The sequence below is a fragment of the Lepisma saccharinum genome, chromosome 29 (assembly GCF_977018435.1).
Source record: "Lepisma saccharinum chromosome 29, izLepSacc3.1, whole genome shotgun sequence".
NCBI lineage: Eukaryota > Metazoa > Arthropoda > Insecta > Zygentoma > Lepismatidae > Lepisma > Lepisma saccharinum.
The window spans coordinates 13,339,326-13,362,212 of NC_139257.1; the positions used below are offsets into that span (position 1 = coordinate 13,339,326).

At 37.2% G+C, this 22,887-nt stretch overlaps 1 protein-coding gene across 4 annotated transcripts in view; it reads left to right on the forward strand.

Moving 5' to 3' along the window:
- LOC145981348 (uncharacterized) overlaps positions 1–22,887 on the forward strand; it is a 62,361-nt gene that overhangs the window by 24,224 nt on the left and 15,250 nt on the right. For 3 of the 4 annotated variants that reach the window (XM_083114576.1, XM_083114577.1, XM_083114579.1), the window contains 2 exons: positions 3,675–3,749; positions 8,217–8,291. In XM_083114576.1, the coding sequence (XP_082970702.1) occupies positions 3,675–3,749; positions 8,217–8,291 (150 nt within the window). The remainder of the gene's footprint in view (positions 1–3,674; positions 3,750–8,216; positions 8,292–22,887) is intronic. The other variant, XM_083114578.1, reaches the window with a different exon arrangement.

Consider the following 22,887-nt stretch of genomic DNA (forward strand, 5'->3'; position numbering starts at 1 on the left):
TTCCACAAATCTGGCCGTTTCTGACGGATTTTCGCACGAAAACACTTCAATACGGCCAAATACTATTCTTTGTTGACCGTCTGTACCTCTGGAACGAATTCATGATGCACCAAACTACGAATATCGAAGAAAACAATGAGCATCACATTGACATTTGAGCGACTTTGACGTGGTTTTTTCGGTTTCGGCTCATCTTTTGTCATCCATTCTGATGACTGTTGACTTGTTTGCATGTCAAACTCGTAGACCCATGTCTCGTCACCAGTTATGATGCGTTCCATGAATGTGCGATCACAACTGGCGCGATCCAGCATGTCTAAAAAGACCTGCTCACGGTACTGTTTTTGAAGAAAATTCAGCTCTTTTGGAACAAGCCGTGAGGCGGCGCATCTCATGCCCAAAATATCCACCAAAATCGAACGAACAGACTCGTGAGAGATGTTAAGGTCAGTAGCTATCTCTTTTGAGCTGGAATGGCGATTATCGAGCACAATTTCCTTCACTTTTTCGATGTTTTCATCGGTTGAAGAGATCGCAGGTCGTCCAGAACGAGGCATGTCTTTAACGATCTCTCTCGGCCCTCCTTGAACGCTTTGTACCACTCGTAAGCCCGTGTGTTTGATAAAACTGATTCACCATAAGTCTTTTCTAACATTTTTAGCGAGTCAGCACACGAAATTCCGTTCGCAACACAAGTTTTAAGGCAAACTCTTTGTTCAATAATTTCGTTCATTGTAAAAATCGTGATGCACTACTGAAGTGGACTGATTCATCCTGCTGCTGTAAACAAACTGTTTGACAGATCGCGGTCATGTTTGGCATAGTAATTAAGTACAGAGCTACCAACTTTCGGAAAAAAAGATTTTAAAAAAATCATTTGCGCGGGCCTTTTAAATTACAAATTCCCGGTACTTTTTTGACAGAAGGTATAAACTCATACATTTACTTGTAACTGATCAGGATATAACGATGTTTAATTTGCCCTAATAATTATTATTCTTACTGTTCAATAAATACAGGAACTCTTTTTAGAACAACTCGATCATTCAAATACATGTATTTCTCCAAAACACACGACTAATTCTTTGATGTCATCATTCCTTTTAATGTCACAGGTTGCGGTCCGTGTACAGAGTATACACGAAGTATACGCATCTCGGAGGCCCCGCATAGAAGCAGCTAATTTTAAGCACTTTAATGTACAAAGGAAATCCAAAGCTGAGAAATGTGTACATAAGGCACCACACGCTAAAGCTTTAAAGTTACTCATATTATGTACAAGGGTGAAACTAACTACAACGCTCAAACAAAAATTCTTAAAGCTTCTAAGAGCATGAAACTTAACAGGCCTAACCTAAGAAAAATAGCTAAACACAAAATCCCTTATTTCTTCACTGTATCTTATCTCCGCGAGATACAAATGACATAAATGTGAAACTTTCTAAACCATGCAAAACTATCCACTTTCTCGCAAGCAGTACAGAGGTCACCAGCACACAAATGCCACTTTTTTGCAGGATTTATTTCAAATAAATCAATTTTGTGGAAGGAAATATTTTAGCCCTGTACATATATTGTAATAAGATCCTTAGGAAAATCTTTGGACCTAAAAGGCATGAGGAGACAGGTGAGTGGAGAAGGTTACATAATTTAGAACTACATAATTTGTATTCATGTCCAGATATTATTAGAATAATTAAATCAAGAAGACTTAGGTGGGCAGGCCATGTGGCACGAATGGGAGAGGAAAGAGGAGTTTACAGGATTCTTGTTTCGAAACCTGATGGTAAGAGACCTGTAGGAAGGCCAAGACGAAGATGGACGGACAACGTTGAGATGGACGTAAGGGAAATCGGTAGGGATGGAAAAGAGTATATAGATCTTGCTCAAGATAGGGAAAGATGGAAGGCCTGTGTTGCTGCAGCCATGAACCTTCGGGTTTAAGAAGGCTAGAGAGTTAGTTAGTTAGTTAGTTACATATATTGTATACACACATACATCAAGTTTTTTTACATACGCACATCATAATTACAATGTATTGTCTATTCAACAAAATCTTGGCATATTATGCCATAGACTGCTAAAATGAAAACACTGCACAGAAAAATTTCTTACATTAAGATTTAATTTACACTCTGACTGTAATACTCGCGCATGATGATTTATTACCACAGCATAAGTACATTTCACATCTTACTTTTAAAACTTTAAATCCAGGTCATTAGATTTTCCATTATTTAAAAATTTAGTTGCTAAAGGTCTACGAATGTAATTCTGAAATGCTAGAACATAAATAACATTAAACCACACAATTATTGAAAACGTTCCCTGCTGTGTACAGTCGTATCCATGAGTATTACCGTGCAAATTGTTCATGACTATTTTCATTAACTTTTCTCTTGCACCCTATATATTTTTAAGCGATGGATTTTTATGTATGCTGGTGCAGAAGTTGTCAACAGCTTTTTTTGAGTTTTCTTTTAATTCTTGAAGCTTTTATTGGGTCAAATAAAGTGCACGAACATGGTAATGGACAATTTGCACGGCAATACTCATGTATCCCACTGTACGAGATGCAAAGTTGGGCTTGTGTTTTCTGTTAATTTCCAGCTAACAGCAACTTTCTGATTCTATTGTTGCTACATGTTTTCCCTTACATCGTAATGCCAATCTTCTCACTAGATTTGGTAAAACAGATACATTTTACGTAGATTCCCCTGTTTCTGAACACATAATCATGAATATCGCTATTCCCGCCATGCGTTCTGCCTTGACGTTCAAGTCGGCGAGACATCGTTGCCAATTTTCAGGTCTCCGGCCACCATCGGAATAAAGATGGCCGTGGATAACGTCAAATAACCTAAATATCACAATTGCTGAAGGCTCAATGTGAAATATTCTTCCTTCTTATAATCGCTCTTGCCTCTCTCTTTTCTTTTGTGGTTTGGGTTATGACTGTACACGTGAATCTCAAATTGAAGAGAAGGAGGAGTTGAGAGCTTAGAAGAAAGGCATATGTAAGTTTCCTGTTTGAATAGTTATCTTGTGTGCTGCTTATTTTAGCATTTGTATTATAGAACATATATTTTTGCCAAAGCACTACTGATGCAGAGTAAATCAATGAATCTTGAACATTATGCATGTATAATTATGACGTGCATACAATAAATTTCATTTTATCGAATCAAATGTGAATATTTGATAAGCGCAATGTTTTTTTTTATAAAAAGAAAACTACGCTCTACTTGTATGTATTTTGCTCAAGGTTTGTTGGAAAACCATTTATCATTTCAATGCACATTTCTTATGAATGTATTTCATGTTTAACACAAAATATCTTACTATATTATGAAGCAAAATGTTATTAGAACAATCGGAAAATATTCTTCGTAAATACAATGTGTTAACGTTTATACAATCAATAAATGAAGAGACGTATTTATGGTTGCCATTTTGTTCATGAAGCAATAGATTTTCTGAAGTAAAAATTACAATACAAGCACACAAACACATTATGTACTCACACACACACGTATATATATATATATATATATATATATATATATATATATATATATATATATATATATATATTAGTGTATTAGATTATTTATAAACAGGTAAAATTATATATTTTCTATAAATAATATATACTATTTCAACACCAATTTCAGATTCTACTCATAAAAGTGGCCACATACACCGTTCAGGCAAAGTTAAAGAACAGAAAAAAGAAGAACATAAGGAAGGTAATTATGCACACACCTTATTATTTACACAATGTGAGTCACCTAACATTACCATTGCAAATACTTCATGGTATAAATGGATATTTAAGAACTACTTTCACAGACATAAAATTATGAGAGGGGCTCATGAAATTATATGCAATACGTTCAACTACATAAGGAAGTACGGCGACCTACATCGGCAAAGCCCCTCCCACTCAGTGCCTGTTTCCCTTGTTTACCTGCCATGACGTGATACGCATGGTCATTTTGTTTTCATCGGCTGAAAGTGTGTTCCAGTGTTCGGCCTCCATCAAATAACGTCAGGCACACATATTTAGTACACAAATATGTCGTATACAGCACCAGGGTTGTGACCACGGGTGCTGACCCATATTTTAGTGGATTTACATTTTCCACGCCCTGTGCGAGATAAGAGTCTTTGTTTTGTGTTTTATTGTCTGCTACAGAATACACTCCGCCTATGGCGACGTGCAGTCTACGGCGTTGCCATGGTGACGTTGCCTCAATGCTCCGCCCAACCTTATGCGTGTGTGTTTTTCAGTGTGTACTTTGAACTCCGCAAACAGTCAACAAACACCGTGTATCAAAAAGAATCATCCGATTTAAAAGTTCTATATTTAGGAAACCAATGGACATAGAACCTTGCAGTAAGTTGTAAAATACATGTTGTAATATGAAGTTTCACTTACAATGCGTTTTACGTTGTTGCAGGTAGGTACGTTCCGAAAGTCTTAACGAAACGAATTTAACGAGAGTAACTTGGCTCGTCAACCTGGTGAAACGAGTTATTTTACAGACTTATGGAACGCTCTAGACGAAAGCGCATGTTGCTTCATATAGCTCTCTGTTAAAATTATAATACATTTTCCGAACTAGTGCAGTTTAAAGCCATCATGCACGCGCGTTGCCTGCACGCACCAGACGATTCTCACCGAACAAACAAGTCTTCTGGCCCGTGCGTTTGGTGAATCTCGTTCTTGCACGAGAAGCACGGAAAGCGACTTTTGGGACAGCATAACGAAATGCACAGGATCACTTATGGGACGGCCATTTACCATAACTCGTTTAACGCGTTCAACTCGTGCGACTTTCGGAACGGGCGCCTGGTGCTGCTCACTCTTTAGTCCGCTTCAAGATGGTATCCCAACAACCGAAAGCTTTCTGCGTTCACCACTTCAACAAATGTTGTCCGTTACAGTTGTGCAGCTTGAGTTTCGTCGTAAATACGGTGCTGTACCACCTACTGCTCACAGTATTCGACGTTGCACGCAGAATGCTGCCGGTTGCTGGGTTGCCATCCTGACGCGGACTAAAGAGTGAGCTGCACCAGTGGCACCTACCTGCAACAAAGTAAACCTTATTGCAAGCAAAACTTTATATATTCCAGCATGTATTCTACAACTTACTGCAAGGTTCTATGTCCATTGGTTTCCTAAATATACCATTTTTAAATCGGATGATTCTTTTTGATACACCCTGTATATGCCTCAAGACTTCGTAATTGGTGCTCGTACTCTTTGAGTACACAAGAGGCTTTGACTTGCAATTTAATTATTTTTTCTACATGTTTTTATTTTTTCTCAGCGGTGTTTGGTGCTATGACTCTTCTGATGATATCAATATTTTTTTTTTGGTGGTGATGTGAATCTTATGGTGAATGGATTGATGTATTGGTTTTCTACGGATTTTGAAATTTTTAATAAATACTAATTTTAAATATAACCTTCTCCGGAGCTGGTCGACCATCAAAGAGTGGATCGATTAACTTAACAAGGGGAATGTAGAGATATGGAGATTATTAAACCGAGAAAACCTCGTCATGGTAATATTCACGCTTGTTTATTTCCTGCAATTGTCCGACCAGCGGGCGATCCCAAGAATGCGCTAACTTTGTAGCTTCCGTGAAAACAAGGACTGAAAGGCAAACGCGTGGATCTAAACAAGATCTAGCGTGTTCGAAAGGTTTAACAACCTTTCGAAGCCTAAGATTATAAAAGGGAGCTCACTCCCGGAGCTCGCTGTCACTTGAACTACACTTATCATCGAACACTCATTAGATTACTTTTATCATCGAACTCTCATTGGACACTCTACGACACATTACAACTACAGAACTACGACGACGGAACACGGAGTTACGGCTGCCTAGCATGCAACGAGTCGCGCGGGATCGCTCGGTTTGGTGAGCCAAGGGTCGCAGGATAGAACCTTGGCACCAGTCACAATTCGGTCTGCAAGAAGCATCTGGACAAGAACATCACACACATACCAGGTATGAACAAGCGTAAATAACCTTTAAATTCAACCTTCCATATCTCTTCCCTCTTAATCGGAGCAGGTTCAGCTAACAGGTACACTTAAGCTCTACCAAAAATGTATAATTGAAACATCCCTGTGACCTCAGATCCCAGGTAAGACGGGGTTAACAACTAATTTAATTTAAAGCAATTCGTACAGAAGGGTACTCAATTGTAAAAAGGGCCTGAAGCACCTCCACCATGTTGTTATCCTGTCTTACCTATCCTGCGACCCTTGGCTCACCAAACCGAGTGATCCCGCGCAACTCGTTGCATGCTAGGCAGCCGTAACTCCGTGTTCCGTCGTCGTAGGGTCACAACCCTGGTGCTGGACTAATGCCTTCTTAGCAATAACATAGGTGTGAATTGGTTCTGTAATTGATTGTCTTCTCGCTAAAATGATTTGAACGGGATCCGCTGATAGGTACGAGCCTCTAAATAAAGTACTTAGCTCATTTTTGATGTGTGTGTATGTCAGGTCTACAAAGTTAGGTCGTTTCTGTATGTCATGAAAATAAGTCAAAGCGGTGTCAGTCAAAAATAAAGGCAACATCTCTTTACGCTTAGCTTCCGACCATCCCGAGGCGTGTGCTACATTTTGAAACTTGAGGAAAAAGGGGTCAACGTCCTTGGGGTCATTCCCGCTAAAAGGCGCCGGGTATAACGCAGTTGGGATTGGACTGGCCATGTTAGTGGTGGGAATTTCTACAGTAACGTTATCAGGGCTATTAGTATTGTTAGAGGTAGTAGGAACGTGAGCTGGAGTGCTTGCTAAGGGTTGGGGTCGGTTTCTGTTAGGTGTTTCTAGTCCTAGGACAAATTGAGGGTAGTTTCTGTTAGCAGATCTTAACCGTGTTAGTGGAGGGGAGGGGACTGGGGATAAAGGTCGTGAATTTATTGGGTTTGTCGTGATTGCAGTAGCTAACTCTATGATTTGGTCGAGGGAGGAATCTAGGTGTTCGTGCAATGCTATCTGTGACGTATTCATAGACTAAAGTTCGTCATGCTGACCAAAGAACAAATGAAAGTATGGGTATGCAGTTATTTATGTCATTAATATGTCGTCTGTCAAATAAATATAAGCAATTGTTCTCATTCCTGTGTGAATGTTGCTTGAATACGTACTGAATGAAAATTATGCAGAAGAACTAGATTTTGTGGGGGGGGGGGACTCGGCACAAAAAGAAAAAGATGGGTTGTATTCCATAGGGTAATATACAAAATTGTCACTAGGTCTGATGCATCTTAAGCATACTGTGGGAGTATGAATTCGAATTACTAAAAATTTATTTTCAAAAATGCTCCCAAAGTGGGAGCGGGAGACTAATTTAATTTATAGCAATTCGTACAGAAGGGTACTCAATTGCAAAAAGGGCCTGAAGCACCTCCACCATGTTGTAATCCCGTCTTACCTGGGATCTGAGGTCACAGGCATGTTTCAATTATACATTTTAGGTAGAGCTTAATTGTACCTGTTAGCTGAACCTGCTCCGATTAAGAGGGAAGAGATATGGAAGGTTGAATTTAAAGGTTATTTACGCTTGTTCATACCTGGTATGTGTGTGATGTTCTTGTGCAGATGCTTCTTGCAGACCGAATTGTGACTGGTGCCAAGGTTCTATCCTGCGACCCTTGGCTCACCAAACCGAGCGATCCCGCGCGACTCGTTGCATGCTAGGCAGCCGTAACTCCGTGTTCCGTCGTCGTAGTTCTGTAGTTGTAATGTGTCGTAGAGTGTCCAATGAGAGTTCGATGATAAAAGTAATCCAATGAGTGTTCGATGATAAGTGTAGTTCAAGTGAGAGCGAGCTCCGGGAGTGAGTTCCCTTTTATAAACTTAGGCTTCCAAAGGTTGTTAAACCTTTCGAACACGCTAGATCCTGTTTAGATCCACGCGTTTGCCTTTCAGTCATTGTTTTCACGGAAGTTACAAAGTTAGCGCATTCTTGGGATCGCCCGCTGGTCGGACAATTGCAGGAAATAAATAAAAGCGTGAATATTACCATGACGGGTTTTCTCGGTTTAATAATCTCCATATCTCTACAATATATGCATCTAGGTAGGTGTACATTTCGATTTCGTTCTATTAGTGTATTAGATTATTTATAAACAGGTAAAATTATATATTTTCTATAAATAATATATACTATTTCAACACCAATTTCAGATTCTACTCATAAAAGTGGCCACATACACCGTTCAGGCAAAGTTAAAGAACAGAAAAAAGAAGAACATAAGGAAGGTAATTATGCACACACCTTATTATTTACACAATGTGAGTCACCTAACATTACCATCGCAAATTCTTCATGGTATAAATGGATATTTAAACACTACTTTTACAGACATAAAATTATGAAAGAGGCTCATGAAATTATATGCAATACGTTCAACTACGTAAGGAAGTATGATTTTCAACAAAAACTTAAGTTATTTTAAATGAAAAACCCATATTTATTTTAACTCAATTAATTGTAGGGGAAAATGCATTAAGAATTGTGTTTCAAACATTGTAATTCCTCAATGTCTTCCCAAGTAATTGTAACGTGAAGTTGAAGCTTGAAACAAAGGTCTCAGAAGTTCATTCGTGTGTCGTAACAAACATGTTTCGCCTTTTGCCATTCGTGTGTCGTACCAAACATGTTTCGCCTTTTGACTACATTCGTGTGTCGTAACAAACATGTTTCCCCTTTTCACGTCATTCGTGTGTCGTATAAAACATGTTTCCCCTTTGACTGTTAATTCGTGTGACGTAACGAAAATGTTTCTCCTTTTGACTGTTTATTCGTGTATCTTAGCAAACCTGTTTCCTCTTTTGACTGTTCATTCGTGTGTCGCAACAAACAAGTTTCCCCTTTTGACGTCGTTCGTCTGTCGTAACAAACATGTTTCTTCTCTTGACTGTTCATTCATGTGTCGTAACAGACATGAAATTCCTTTTGACGTCATTCGTGTGTCATAACAAAAAATGTTTCTCCTTTTGACGTCATTCGTGTGTCATATCAATGATGTTCCCCCTTTCGACTGTTGTTGATTTGCTGTATTTTTACTTCGCTTTTTTCTGCCACTTCTGGCTAATTTGCAAAGATGGAGATGAGTGATGGATGGCATGATGAAATTGATGAATGGACACCCACAAACATCCACGTCCAGGCCGAGATTCGAACCCGGAACCCCTAGCGTCATAGCACGATGTGCTAACCACTCCGCCATGGGGGCCGGCTCCTTTGGACCGTTGATTCGTGCGCCGTAACAAACATGTTTCCCTCTTTGGCTGAATCAATTATTTATTTGTTGGATATCTCATCCCCTGTGTGTACAGCAACCGGCAAGAAAAAAATAACACCTAGATCCTGAATTATTCGCAAGCCCGCATGGCGTTATGTGTGTTACCTAACTCTACGGCGACGTGGGAAGGTCATTACAATGCGTTCCTTTTACATTCAAGTGAGAAACCTAATATGCAGTGTTTCAAACGTCACGCAAAGCCGTAAAACATACTTTCACCTGGATTTTTACGTTTCTACGTATTTGTAATACTTTTATTTGCCAATTTGTGCAGTAACCACTAGAAATTATTTAATAGGGAAATTTGGGATAAGTATTGGTCCAAAATGTCAATTTCGGAAGAGAAGAAGAAATTACCATTGAATCGAGTTCAAATTTTTGAGTGACGTAGAGAACTTTAAGATTTTTTTGGAATATCCATTTCTTGAGGGAAGTAAAGAAGCAGCGCTCCCCTAGAGTATTGTTTTGTCCTGTAATTATCCTTCAATGCTCAAGGTTTTTCTCCATTATAACTTTACCTCACGATCCATTACAACTTCAATGGATATTAAAGGGTCCTCCTTAAAATGCCCTCGAGAATTTCCCGGGAAAGTATGACCCTCCTCAGATTGATTTGCCTACACTTATAAAAGGCACTTCTGTGAGATTGTTGTCCATAAATTTGTTAAAAATATGCCCCTCTTGATATTTTTTTTGGCCACACCTAAAACTAGGCCACCCACACCCACACACACACATATTTACTTCTGGTCCACTTCCGGTTTAAGTTCAATTGGGCACCAGGCTCAACTTGTATATTTAGTATTAAGATAATGTAATTCTTCTAGAATTGCTCTGTGACTCTCTCATTTCTTACATCATAAACATATGATTTTTCACCTATGAGAATAACACTACATATAGTGTCATCAGGGAGTGTTTCGTGGAATTCACAGATAATTTTAATATTTGTCCTGTCATTAACCACAACTTGTTTCCTTTTTGAAGTGTTGATGACAAACATGGGTCTCTGTGCTTTGAATTCATCTGGTGTGTAATACATGTCAGTATTGCCAGTAGTGACCCTTTTGTATGATGTAAATGCTTCATATAATTTGAGGAAATCATCCTTGGACATGTCTAAATTATAATTTTCTCTAGGAAATACCTCATTTCTGCCATTTTTAAGATATATGTTCTTGATGTTGCAGTTATCAAATTTACTTGAATTTTTTTCCTGATTATTGTGTCTTCCAGTCTGAAACAGTACCACCACAAATTCCGGCATGTCATATTGTATACTGGAGAATGAATTTGTAGCATCAAACTCATAATAGGTACCAGATGCAGGCTTCTGTACACATTGATATGTATAAAATTGTAAAGGAATTTGTGGATTTTTTAGGATATCAGCTTTGTATTTAAGAGCATAACTGGCTTCATATTCAACAACTGGCATTCTTAGCTCCATAGTCTGAATAAGGCACTTGCCCTCATCAGGTAGGGTATTAAGCAGAGCTTCCCCTGTAGAGTTTAATGCACTGTACCTCATCAAAGCATTATTATCATTGGCAGCTCTTCTAAATGTGATTCTTAAACCACCCTTCCACATAATATCTTTGTAATCTGAGAAGAATCCTGGCAATAGGCGCATCGGGAACAGCACTGTGTGGCTTTTAGATATAATTTTATCACCAGCCTCAAATCCACCTATTTTGTAGTAAGAAGCCTCGGTTTTGGATAATTTTAGTGTAGCCAAAGCTGTGGAGGTAATGCCGGGATAATCTATTCTGTTTATAACAACACCATGCTTTCTGATCTCAATTTCAGAGAACAGATGTGGCACAAAATTGTCCACCAATCTTATATTTGAATTTGCCGGATAATCTGTACCATCGAGCTTTACAACATCAAATTTGATGTATAGATCTGCTCTGTGAGGGTGTATAAAGCCATCCCCTACATCACGATCAACCTCAATCTCTGTGTTGGGTTGATTTAAATTTGCAAAGGTCCTCCTGTTTGGGGGGAATGATTGTAGCTCATAACTCTCAATATTTTCCATTTTTTTCTTGTATGTATTTTTATTTAAATATTAATCTCTATGATAGCAGTTGTTGTGACTCCAGCAAAATCAACTAATTCTTCTTTTTCATTAGTGACCATCAACTCAATGTAATCTATTCTGTTATGACACACAGGAAAATATAATGTTGGTGATGGATTGTAGATGATTGGCTCCATAAATTCAGAATTAGGTTTAAATGTTGCAATAATGCCAGTTTGTTTGTGAGTGCCTATGCCATTTGATTTGGTAATCATACCCTCGGCCGCATTACAGTGAATATTTAGAGTCTCTATGGCTAAGAATTTAGGTATATTAATAGCAGTGTGTTTGATGGCCGGTTCAAGTTTTGTATTGTTCTCAAAGCCTAACAGCTCTCCTACAGTACCCAGATCCACTGTTTCTGTAGCAGATACAATCTCTACTCTGTGAGTGACAGAATTTGGAGTTAAAACTATACCTCTGGGTAATTGAGCATTTAGAGTAGATAGATTATATTGCCCTGGAGTGATGACAATTTTTTCATCACCAACTGCAATTGTGTTGTTGTGGTGTGTAATATTAGGGATCAAGTACATGCCATAAAATGCTCTGAGAGCTATTGCTTTGGGATACACTATATCATCATGTAATCTAAGTTTCAATATTGAATTTTGGCTGGTGAGATGGAATACCCCCATGATGTTTTAAATACCACAAGGCTTTTTGAAAATTTTCAATTGATGGTTTATTTATTTGAGACATATATCTAAGAACAGATAAACACAGATGTCCACAATTAACATCTTTGAAATTTTGAACACGGGCATTATTGTAATAAAGATTAGCTGATTTTAGATATTTTATTAAATTTTCAGGTGGAACACCTCCAAATGAATCAAACACAAATGCCTCATCTTTTAAATATTTAAGATAACAGATCCAGTGAGTGCCCTGATTTTTGTACTTATCCAAATTAACAATGCCACACTCTTTGTTGAGTGATTGTTCTGGTAAAGAATCAGACATGTACACACCTCTAAAATGTTTGATGCCCAGTGGCTTGATTAAAGCTTCAATATCTTGGTTTGTAAGCGGCTCTTGTTTTTTTTAAACTTATTCATGGCTCTCTTAACACCTTTGCCTTTTGTTTCCATGGCCAGGTTATGGCGCTTCAATTCATCTAATTCTGCCCTATTCTTCTTGGCATCTATTACTGTTTTTGCTATGGCAGCTGATCCCCCAGCCAAGCTCCCTACAGCCCCAAGTGCTGCTAAGATGGCCGGGATAATAAATATAAATCCACCCACATGTGATTTTTTTCTTGATTGCTGTAATTTTTTTAATTGGGGGGTGCTAAGCAACAATTTCATACCATGGCCCTTGGCAATACAAGAATTTTTTTTCTTGCGCTGCTTTTTGGTTAAAAGACTATCAATAGTTTTAAGAGATTTAAGACCTGCATAAGGTATTTGATACATAACACCCTTGGCCTTCATTGTAGGTTTATTATATATATATATTCACAAACCCCACCCCAGTTTTTGTTTGGTGCTCATAGCTATGGTGGTCCCCAATGCTGCTATTCTCTCACTCAAAGAAGCATCTTTGCTTACAAATCTACCAAATGCAGCCTCTTCTAATTTCTTGTCTGCAACATGTCTCTTGTCAAGATCAGAATGTGTGTTGTATGCTATGTCATGGTCTCTACAAGCAGCATCTAGGGGATTAACACCAGGCTCACCTCTGTTTAATCTATGGTCCAATTTTGTGCCTGGACCACAATACTGATAGCCTGGAATGTGTAGTTCAAATGGCAGCTTGTTTATAATGTCATTAACAAGCCCCCGACCCTCAGAAATATTCCAAAATTTAGGTGGTAGAGTATTAATAATTTTTATAAGATATCCAATCCCCTTAGTGTCATTCACTATAAAATTAGACAATTTTGTGCTTATCATGTCCATAATTCCAACCTTTTCATTGTAAAAATTGTGGTTGCCAGCATTTTCCTCCCCAGCTATCACCAATAACCTATCTACAAGTTTCCTGACATCATCAACCCACACAAATTTTTTGGGCAGGGTGTTGTATTGTTTGATTCCACTACCTGTCTTGATCTGAGACCATATGGGCTTGATTAAATTGTTGTATTTTGCTCCACTGCTAGACTTGACTCTTTTTTGTGTGGGATCATTGTTCTGGTATAGAGCATCTGATTTTATTAATATTTCTTTGTGATCCTCATAATCTTGATCTGTATAGCTGCCAGGCCTTTTCCGAGTCATCAATTCCCACACTCCAGGTGTGCCGAGATATTTAACAAAACCATCTTTTTCTCCAAGATGAGATTCTGAATATACAATTATATCATCTCCCATAAATGTTACTCTGAAATTGCCAATTCTATGTATGATACTACCATCACGCTCTGTGTCAGCATATAAGCCAAAAACCTCATCTTTGTTGTCTTTAGATGTGCTTAAATATTTTTGAGCAAGAAGACCCTATTCAATAGGATCCTGAGTAGCTTCAATTCTTCGAGGAGCAACAGGACTAGGTGTATGAATACTAGAAAGTGGGGTGATTGGATAATCTAATATGTTCCTTGCAGCTACAGGTACAAGCTCTGTGATCAAATTTTGATTTTGCTCTGTAACAGTTTTGATATTTTTAACTAATTCACCAATAGCATCAATAATAGGCTGTTCTGTGCGCTTGTGTTGCTCATAAATACCTCGGTTCTCTGATTTCCATCCCTTAAATCTTTTTACAAGATAATCTCTTAATTTAAGATCATCAATTATTGGCCTTTTCATGGTTATTTATATATGTTTCAATGTCTAGAAAATTGTTGATTTTATTTCTGTATTTGCCACTATTGGGTGTTCTTGTCATATCAATTGTGACAAACCCATAACTATCCTGGTTCCAGCACCTACTGCAAATCTTAGAAAAATCATTGTAGCTCAGGTCCCCACCTACATATTCATCATGTATATGTTTGAGGTTGGTATGGTCTTGATGAAACACACATATAAAATTGCTGTTGTCTCGGATCAGCTGCTTGGGTATTTTTGAAAAAGTCTGTGCCAGGTAGAAGCAATCAATGTTTTTGTGCCGGCCCTGTGTAAAGAAATTTCTAACCTTGTTTTGATTATCCAGTATAATGTCATCAAACACAACAACAGAATTATCGAGACATTCATGGAGTGGCTTAACATCTGGTTCAAAAATAGCAATATCCAATCCATCATATAGCTTCATCAGCTGCTGATATTTTAATTGTTCCAAGCTCTTAGAGAAAACATACAAGTGCCTGTTTTTCCAGTCTAACCAGTTGGGTGCCAATAAAAAATTATCAATCATTAGTGTAGTTTTACCACAAGCCGATGGCCCAACAATAAGACATCTAATATTATCAGGCAGCAACTTGCCATTTCTCTTATTATGCTGTTCAGGTTCTGGCAGCCTCTTTATAACATCCCAGGTGTTCATATTATCACTTTGTCTGCATCGCTCCAGCTGTGTTGTGGAAGTCCTAGCCATTTGACAAATAACTTGTTGCCTTTTCTGCGGATGATTTTTTCTCTGAGATATGTGTCAGGCTGTTTAGTTTTGTTGAGTTCTTCTTCATAGAACCTACCTTTGAGAATTTCTCCTCGGTGATCCTTTATTATATATGTGTTAAGGGTCCCAGGTTTAACTTGAACCACTCTAAATAATTCAGTGCTCCAGTTTCTTGTAAAACCTCTTGAATAAGTGCTTATATTTGCTGATTCTTACTTGATCACCAATCTTGTATTTGGCTTTTCTTGTTGTTGGCTGGTATCTAGGATAATAAACAGTCCTGATCAATTTTTGCTCATCACATGAAGTTACTTCAGAGGGTTTCATGTTGATTGTAGAATGGACAGAGTTGTTATATTTATGTAGAAGTTCTCGAAGAATATTAATCCATTTATAATTACTTTGAAGTGTAAATTGTTTATACATATGATTTTTTAGGGTTCTGTTGAATCTCTCTACAATTGAGGCTTTGAGATCACTGTAACTCGAATAATGTTGTATTCACTGGCTTTTAATAAATTGTTGAAACACTGAATTATAAAATTCTTTGCCATTATCTGTTTCCAAATAGCGCGGTGATCTTCCACTCTGATTGATGATTGTTCTGATGGCTTCTGTAACACATTTTCCAGTCTTGGATTTGAGTGGCACAGCCCAGGCAAATTTTGAAAATGTGTCTATTACAGTGAGTAGATACTTGTAGCCCTTGTTGATTTTGTCTAAGTTTTTCAGCTGTCCACTTGCCCTCTCAATGAAGTCGCTCTGCCATAAATCATCTATGCTTTTTGTGACTACTGGCAGTCTCTTAAAATTATGTCTGGCTTGTCTGTGTAATTCATCAACAATAATTTGTCTAGACATAATATGTAAACAAGAATATTGCAACTATAGGGTGTTCAGCAGCTGATACTACAGGATTTTCTAAATACAGTTTGTCTCCTATTTGTATATGAAATTCCAGAGAGCCATCATCTTCAACATATGATGTTTCTAATGTATTGGGATCTGTAAAATCCTCCAATTCTACACTGGTGATTTTTGCTTTGTTATCAGCATTTGTTATTGATAAGGTTGGGTAGTGGTGTGCCTGTGGTTGAAGCCAATATTTGATCTTGATTGGTCTAAGTGTGCCCCCAACAAAAAACTGGTAATAAAATTGTGCAGGGGACAGCATATATATTTTGCCACCTGGTGTAAATGGTGAATCATATTCTTTGTTGGGGATGCTGTACTATTCAAGAATTACTGTATGTTTAGGATTCTCGATTATGCCTGTTATTTCTTTTTCTGCTGTAAGCAATCTACATGTTACAGATTCAAGGTGCTCATTGATGGTCCTAACAATCTCATCGTGCCCCGGCTTGATTCTTATGTCCACAGCAAGTTTCTTGTATTGTTGCACAATTTCTTGTAGCTGGGTAGCAAAAACAGACAGAGCATTTGCTTGATTGGATTCCATGGTTCCTAGCTGTTGCTTGATATTAGCTACAATTTGCTGTAAATTTTCAACAACTGCCAATTTTGAATTTTGAGCAGTAAGATCATGGACCTGTCTTCTATCCTCAAACAGGGCATGCAGTTCATTAATATGTTGATTGGTTGGTAGAGTGGCCACTGTCTGAGTAAGTTGTTTGATCTCTGCCTGGATATTCTTGATATCTTCTGATTTCAATATGCGATTCACAGCTCTCTTAATATTTTTAAGTTTTTGTGATGTAGGAATATTTGATACAGTATTTTGCAAAGATTCAAGTGCTAATTTCACATTGTTTAATTCAGAAGCATCAGCCACACCACGCATAGCATCTTGGAGCAGGGCTATATCTGCCTGAGTGGGTGTTGATTGTTGTAAAATTTCAAGCTTTGTTTGGATATCATCAATCAAGTGATGAAAATGAGATAGCTCAGATTCAGTGTTGAGGTTTTCAAGCTTTGTGATCTGTTGCTGGACACTGACAAGGGTATCTACAATCCCAGGCAAGCGAGATTCTAGAGTTTCTTGTACATTTGCCAAACCACTTTGCACTGCTGCTATTGTACCCTCAAGATGGGTTATGGTACTTTGAATTTTTCCAAAATCTTCATATGTTTCAAGTTGCAGCTTAATATTGGCAACACTCCGAGTTATTGCACTCAAAGCATCAGAAGATGGCAAGTTGTTCTTAAAATTTTCAAGTGTCTCAATTTTTTCTTTAACCTCGGCTATGGCATTGTTCATAGGGTCCAGATTAGGTATCTCCAGTGACTGAATCTGTTCCTTTAGAGTGGAAATCACTAGATCAAAATCTTCTTGAGATTTTATGCTTTTGACAATTGTTTGGAGCTGTGTCTGGACATTATTAATCTGTTCTTCTAATTGTTGTTTCAATTGCTCAGATTTGGTAGCCTGGGTCTTAAATTTGATTTGAAGAGCTGCTACAGCTTCTTCTAAACTTTGAAAATTATCCAATGTGGCCAAATCAGTATATTTCTGAAGCAACAATTTGAGTTCAGAATCAATTTTAAGAAGAGGGTCCATGCATTGTGATTGTAAATTTGTAATTTCTAATTGAAGACGGGCATTGAGTGTGGTTTGTAAAGCTTGTAAATCACTTCTTAATTTCTTGACTCTGACATCAAGCATCAGAATCTCATCACTGTGATCTTCATGTCTTGTATGGCCAAATATATCATTGGTCATTTTTGTTTTAGCGGTTATTTATTATTGAATATCTAATTCTTAATTCTATAAAAAAGGTATAAGCTTGTCATAGAATCCAGGGACCTCAATATATAAGCAGTCACCAGCAGAAACAGTATAAACAGTGCCAGAAATCATGTTTGAGTGCTTAATTCTATAAATATTTCTCCCTACTGAAATCTTGACATCACCCTCGGGGGTTGTAATAAATTGTAATTGACCACCTACAGGTAATTGGTAATGATTTAAATTATTGTTAAATATGTACAATGTTTTACCTGTTTTATCATCAACATCTGTAAGTATGCTGTTCAGATGAATAATTAACAAAGCACTCAGTTTAGATATTATATCAGAAGAGGCTTGTGGTGTTGGCAGCTCCATAATAGCCTGTTTTTTGAACCCAAATAAGTTCATAGGCATGTTTATTTATTTCAAATCATGCTCTGTAATTGGGCATTGATTGCCATTTTTCAAATAACAATGACCCCATGGTAGAGTATGTATGCCACATGATAAAATGCATCTCTTATCATCATGTGGGTCCAGAGTCACTTTTCTTACAATATTGCTAGTCAACAAGTGATCCACACTCTGAATTCTATTTTCTGATGTTCTGATTGTGCTACATGATTTGAAGCAATTTTTGTAATCCTCAAATTCAAGCTCTTTGTCCACAGTCACTCTGCCAATGCCCTTGGCTTTTTTGGCAACAACACCACTACATGTTTCAAAACTGTACATCTTGGCCCTTAACCCAGTAAATGCCACAATAACATCACCAAGTGTCTCATCTTTTAACTTGCCAGGCACCTTTTTGTTGTGGGGTTGAATTTTTGAATGTTCACTGGTATCAAAATATTCAAGCAATGCAGGCTGTGCTATATCTTGATAAACATCTTCTGTTTGAATATCAAGAACAAAACTATCTGTATCCATGTACATCAGTTTTACACGATCCTTATAAAAAGGCTTCAACACATCATAATACAATTTTAACATGTGCAATTTGGCCAATTCCAATATCACAGCCCCTACATAAATAGGTTTATCAAACTTAATCTTTGTTTTTTCATGTTGAAAAGTGCCATATTTTCATCATAAATTCTTCTGTAGTTGAAATTAGGCTTTGCAATCAATTTTTTGCTCAGGCTGGGGTCAGTAATTATTTTAACATCAGTATGTTTTCTGACATTTTCAATAGTTTTGCCATACACAGAATTGACCATTAATTTAAACAAAGATTTATCAAATTGGCTCATTGCAGATGTTCGAATCTCTGTGTTTGTATCAATATAAGGCTTCAACCATCTTGAGTGCCTGAACCTCAAAACTTTGCCAATTTTGGTCACTTGAACACCATGATTCATCAGGAACTGGAGGTTTTTGTAATATATGACATAGCCCTGTTTTGGCTCCAGAGTCATCATCAATTTCTTCTGTTTAGAGCCAGATGAGCACTCAACCTCAGGAATTGGGGGCAGATCAGAAAATGTGTTGTGTAAATCATCAGGAATTGTCAGATCAACCTCTAAGAAGAGGCCATAGTCACTGTCATCAAAATCCTTAAGATCTTCAATATTGAAATCTTCAACCCACTCAAGCCCTGCATATGGCAATTTTTTCATCATAGCGTAACCATAGAGGCTGTTGGCATCTACATACAGTATATAATTTGATGGCAGTGCTGGGTCATAATCAGGAATATATTTATTATTAGCCCTGGCATATCTCTGAGAGCATTGCACCATCCCTCCTCTTATACATTGCTCCATAAACAGATACATGTCCTGATCTTGGATCAGATCCAATTGCATTTTAGTGTTTAAAAACATTGCAGACCATGCTAGCCCCGGAGCACTGTAAAAATACATTGGATCCAGCTTATAATTTTGCATGGAAGACTTTCTGAATGCCTGCAGTATATCAGCTAAGAGAGTGACATCAAGTTTTAAATATGCCATGTGATAATCACCAAATGACTTGCATTTTAAATTGTTCCACATCAACTGGGCATGGTGATAATCATCATCAGTGATTCCAGATCCTCTGATTTTGCTGTAAAATGCTTGTTGTGGTGGCAGAGCACACTCATCAAATTTAGAAAAATCTGTAACATAGTCATATGGATATACACCCTTCCGCCTAATTAATTTCAGGTCCTGATTTGGAAACAAAGCACATGTGATTTTTAATTGATCATCAGATAATTGAGTGGCCAGTGTAGCCAGGCTAGCCGATATAATTCTGTATGAATCAAGAAATCTTAAGTGAATAGGAACACCATTAACTTTAATTATTTTGCTAATAGCTATATATTTCTCATCATTTTCTGCTAAAATATTTAAATTCTGCTTCTCAAACCCCTCGTACCTGATCAAATAATGAAAATCATAATTGGATGCACCATGGCAAAATATAGGGACAAATTTTGGTCTCTGGATCTTAACATTACAGCTATTACACAGGGCTATTAAGAATTTACCATCTGTATGAGAATGGTGATGTACCTTGATATTTGTATCTGAAAATTCAGAATCACATACCGGGCATTTTTCTGCATTGTTGAAATCTTCAATCTGTTTCTCTGTTAAAGGCAACATAGGTTTTGATTTTAATAAGATATTAGATGCTATGTCATGGCACTCATTTTCTATTCTATGTGCAAATTCTTTGATGGCATCTGCTCCCATGTATGAATCTTTTTTACTTACAACACCATCCTGTACAACATAATAAAAACTAGAAGATTCATGTAACTGGTATGGTGTAATTGAAGATTCATCAGGATCTGGGCTACAGAATGCAAGAGGTTTGAGATTTGATTCAAAATCACAGACAATATATGCTGGGTGTTCCAACAAGGCCTCAAACTTTTTGAATTTGGCATTTTCACTTGGATTAGGCATCACCATATGAACAGGTTTATGGTTGCCACAGTATTTCAGATGCTCAAGTAACTTGTTTTTAGCAATTTCTGAATTCACTTCCCGAACCCCATTCACCATTTTTTTACCATCAAATACAGTTAAACATCTTCTGCACAACTTGAATATTCTATTAGATTTGTCTAGTTGTGTTCTGACTAAAGCTTCAATATTATGTATCAGAGTGTAATGGTGTGTATCATACCCTTCAATTAAGAGCAGATCAATCGGAACAACAGAATCATCATCAAATGTACTGATTCTAAGAGGTGCTATCAAGCAATTGCCACGGCCAGTAGAACAAATAAATACATTAATAGATAATTGTTTACCATTGATATTCCTGGCCTTTTTTTCAAATTTATCAATATTCTGAACAGACATTGGATATTCTAAACCCTCCATTGCTTCATCAAAATCGTGCTCATGTTGTTTATAATAACTTATTCTCTGAGGATTCCTTGAAACTGGATACAAAGCAGCTAAAATACACCACAAAAAGCATTTCTTCATTATTTTTTATATTAACCACGGCTTGTTTGTTTTTAATATTGGCAGGTAATGGCAAATATGTAGATCCTTCTAATGGGCTGAATTCAGAAATATTAACATAGAGCTTGTGTGGAGATCCGCATAGGCTCCATCCAGACTCTTCTGCTGCAAATTCAGAGTGTTTAATATTTAATTGATCTATCAAACTGCTTATTATTTTGTCAAAATTTGCATTTGAATATACCGGTACAGTTTCTGTTATGTGGGGCTGTGTAAATTTTGTGCCATTTGGTTTCTTATATTGTGTAAACAATTTGAGGGACAACTTATAAGAGCCATTTTGTGCATTTAGAATTGCCTGCACATCAGGATTTACACTGTTCAAAAAATTCTTAATACCACATCTTGGCTCTGATTCAAACCGGTAATCCCTAAGTTGGCCATTAAAACTGCTATGGATAGGTGGCTCATAGCGTGGCTGCTTTGCCGGTCCAGCATTAACAGGTGCTTCATGCTTCCTTTTCAGACCAGATGTAGATGGTTGTGGGGGCAATGTTGAAGACTGTGCAGATTAAGTACCTTTATGTTTATATGTGAAATATTCCAGACTATATTTTCTATGGCATTTAGGGCATATTTTTGTGGGAGTTCTGTATTTGTCTGGGTTACAAATCTTTTGATGCTTAGCCCAATTGGGGCTGGATATATTTTTTTTGCATTGATTACAATATTTTTGATTTGGCATTTTTATTATTGGTTTATTATATAAAATTTCTTGGGGTTCAAATCAAAATTCTATGCTTAATAATAAATATCAGTTGGGTTCAGCAGTGTATGTGTGTGTGTGTGTGTGTGTATGTGTGTTAATATTTTTGGCTTTGGTATTTATATAAAATTTCTTGGGGTTCAAATCAAAACTCTATACTTAATAAACCTATGACAGGTTGTCAAAAATTCTGTATATTAAATCAAATAGGTTTGTAATTTAATTTATACAAATCTGCAATATTTTTGTGTTTAAAAAATATGAGCAGCACTGCAACAACACAACCTTACTCTTCAACAACTCTCACAATACTGGCTGATATGCAATGCAAAATCTCTTTATATAGCCTAAACACGGACCGCATTGAAAACATCTGAAATAATAAGCCAATCAGAATAAAACACTTCATCACATTATGTCATAAGCAACCAATCAGAAAACAACACATGTCTAATAATTTATTGCATAATATTGGATAATAATTTGTTGCACAGCATGATGCAATATAAATAAACCAGAAATAGGCCACAAGTGGACCGGAAGTAAATATGTGTGGGTGGGTGTGGGTGTGTATGAGGGTGGGTGTGGGTGTGTATGTGTGTTAATATTTTTGGCCTTGGTATTTTTGTTGTTGGTTTATTATATAAAATTTCTTGGGATTCAAATCAAAATTCTATGCTTAATAAAAAATATCAGTTGGGTTCAGTGCAGACAAAAAAACTGCATAGCTCTATGTTAATTAGTTCTTGAGATATTAATTATTTTGTATTTAGGAACCACTTTGGCCCCCCTGCCAAAAATTGGCTTTTATTGCATCAGTGTATATTGTTTGTATGACCTTACTTGGGTTTTCCGCCAAATTATATGCTTCAAGTCTCCTATACTTTGGTGGAGCCTGTTCAGGTTCTATCCCCCGCGATGTGGGTTCCTCTGCCGATCCAGCAAAGGTGAGGAATCTGCACTGTGCTCTGGCTTATATAGATTTATAGAGCCAATAGAAACCTTGCTTATTTAAACCAATCAGAAAACACCACATCATCACATTATGTCATAACCAATTAATCAGAAAACAACACATGCCTAATAATTTAT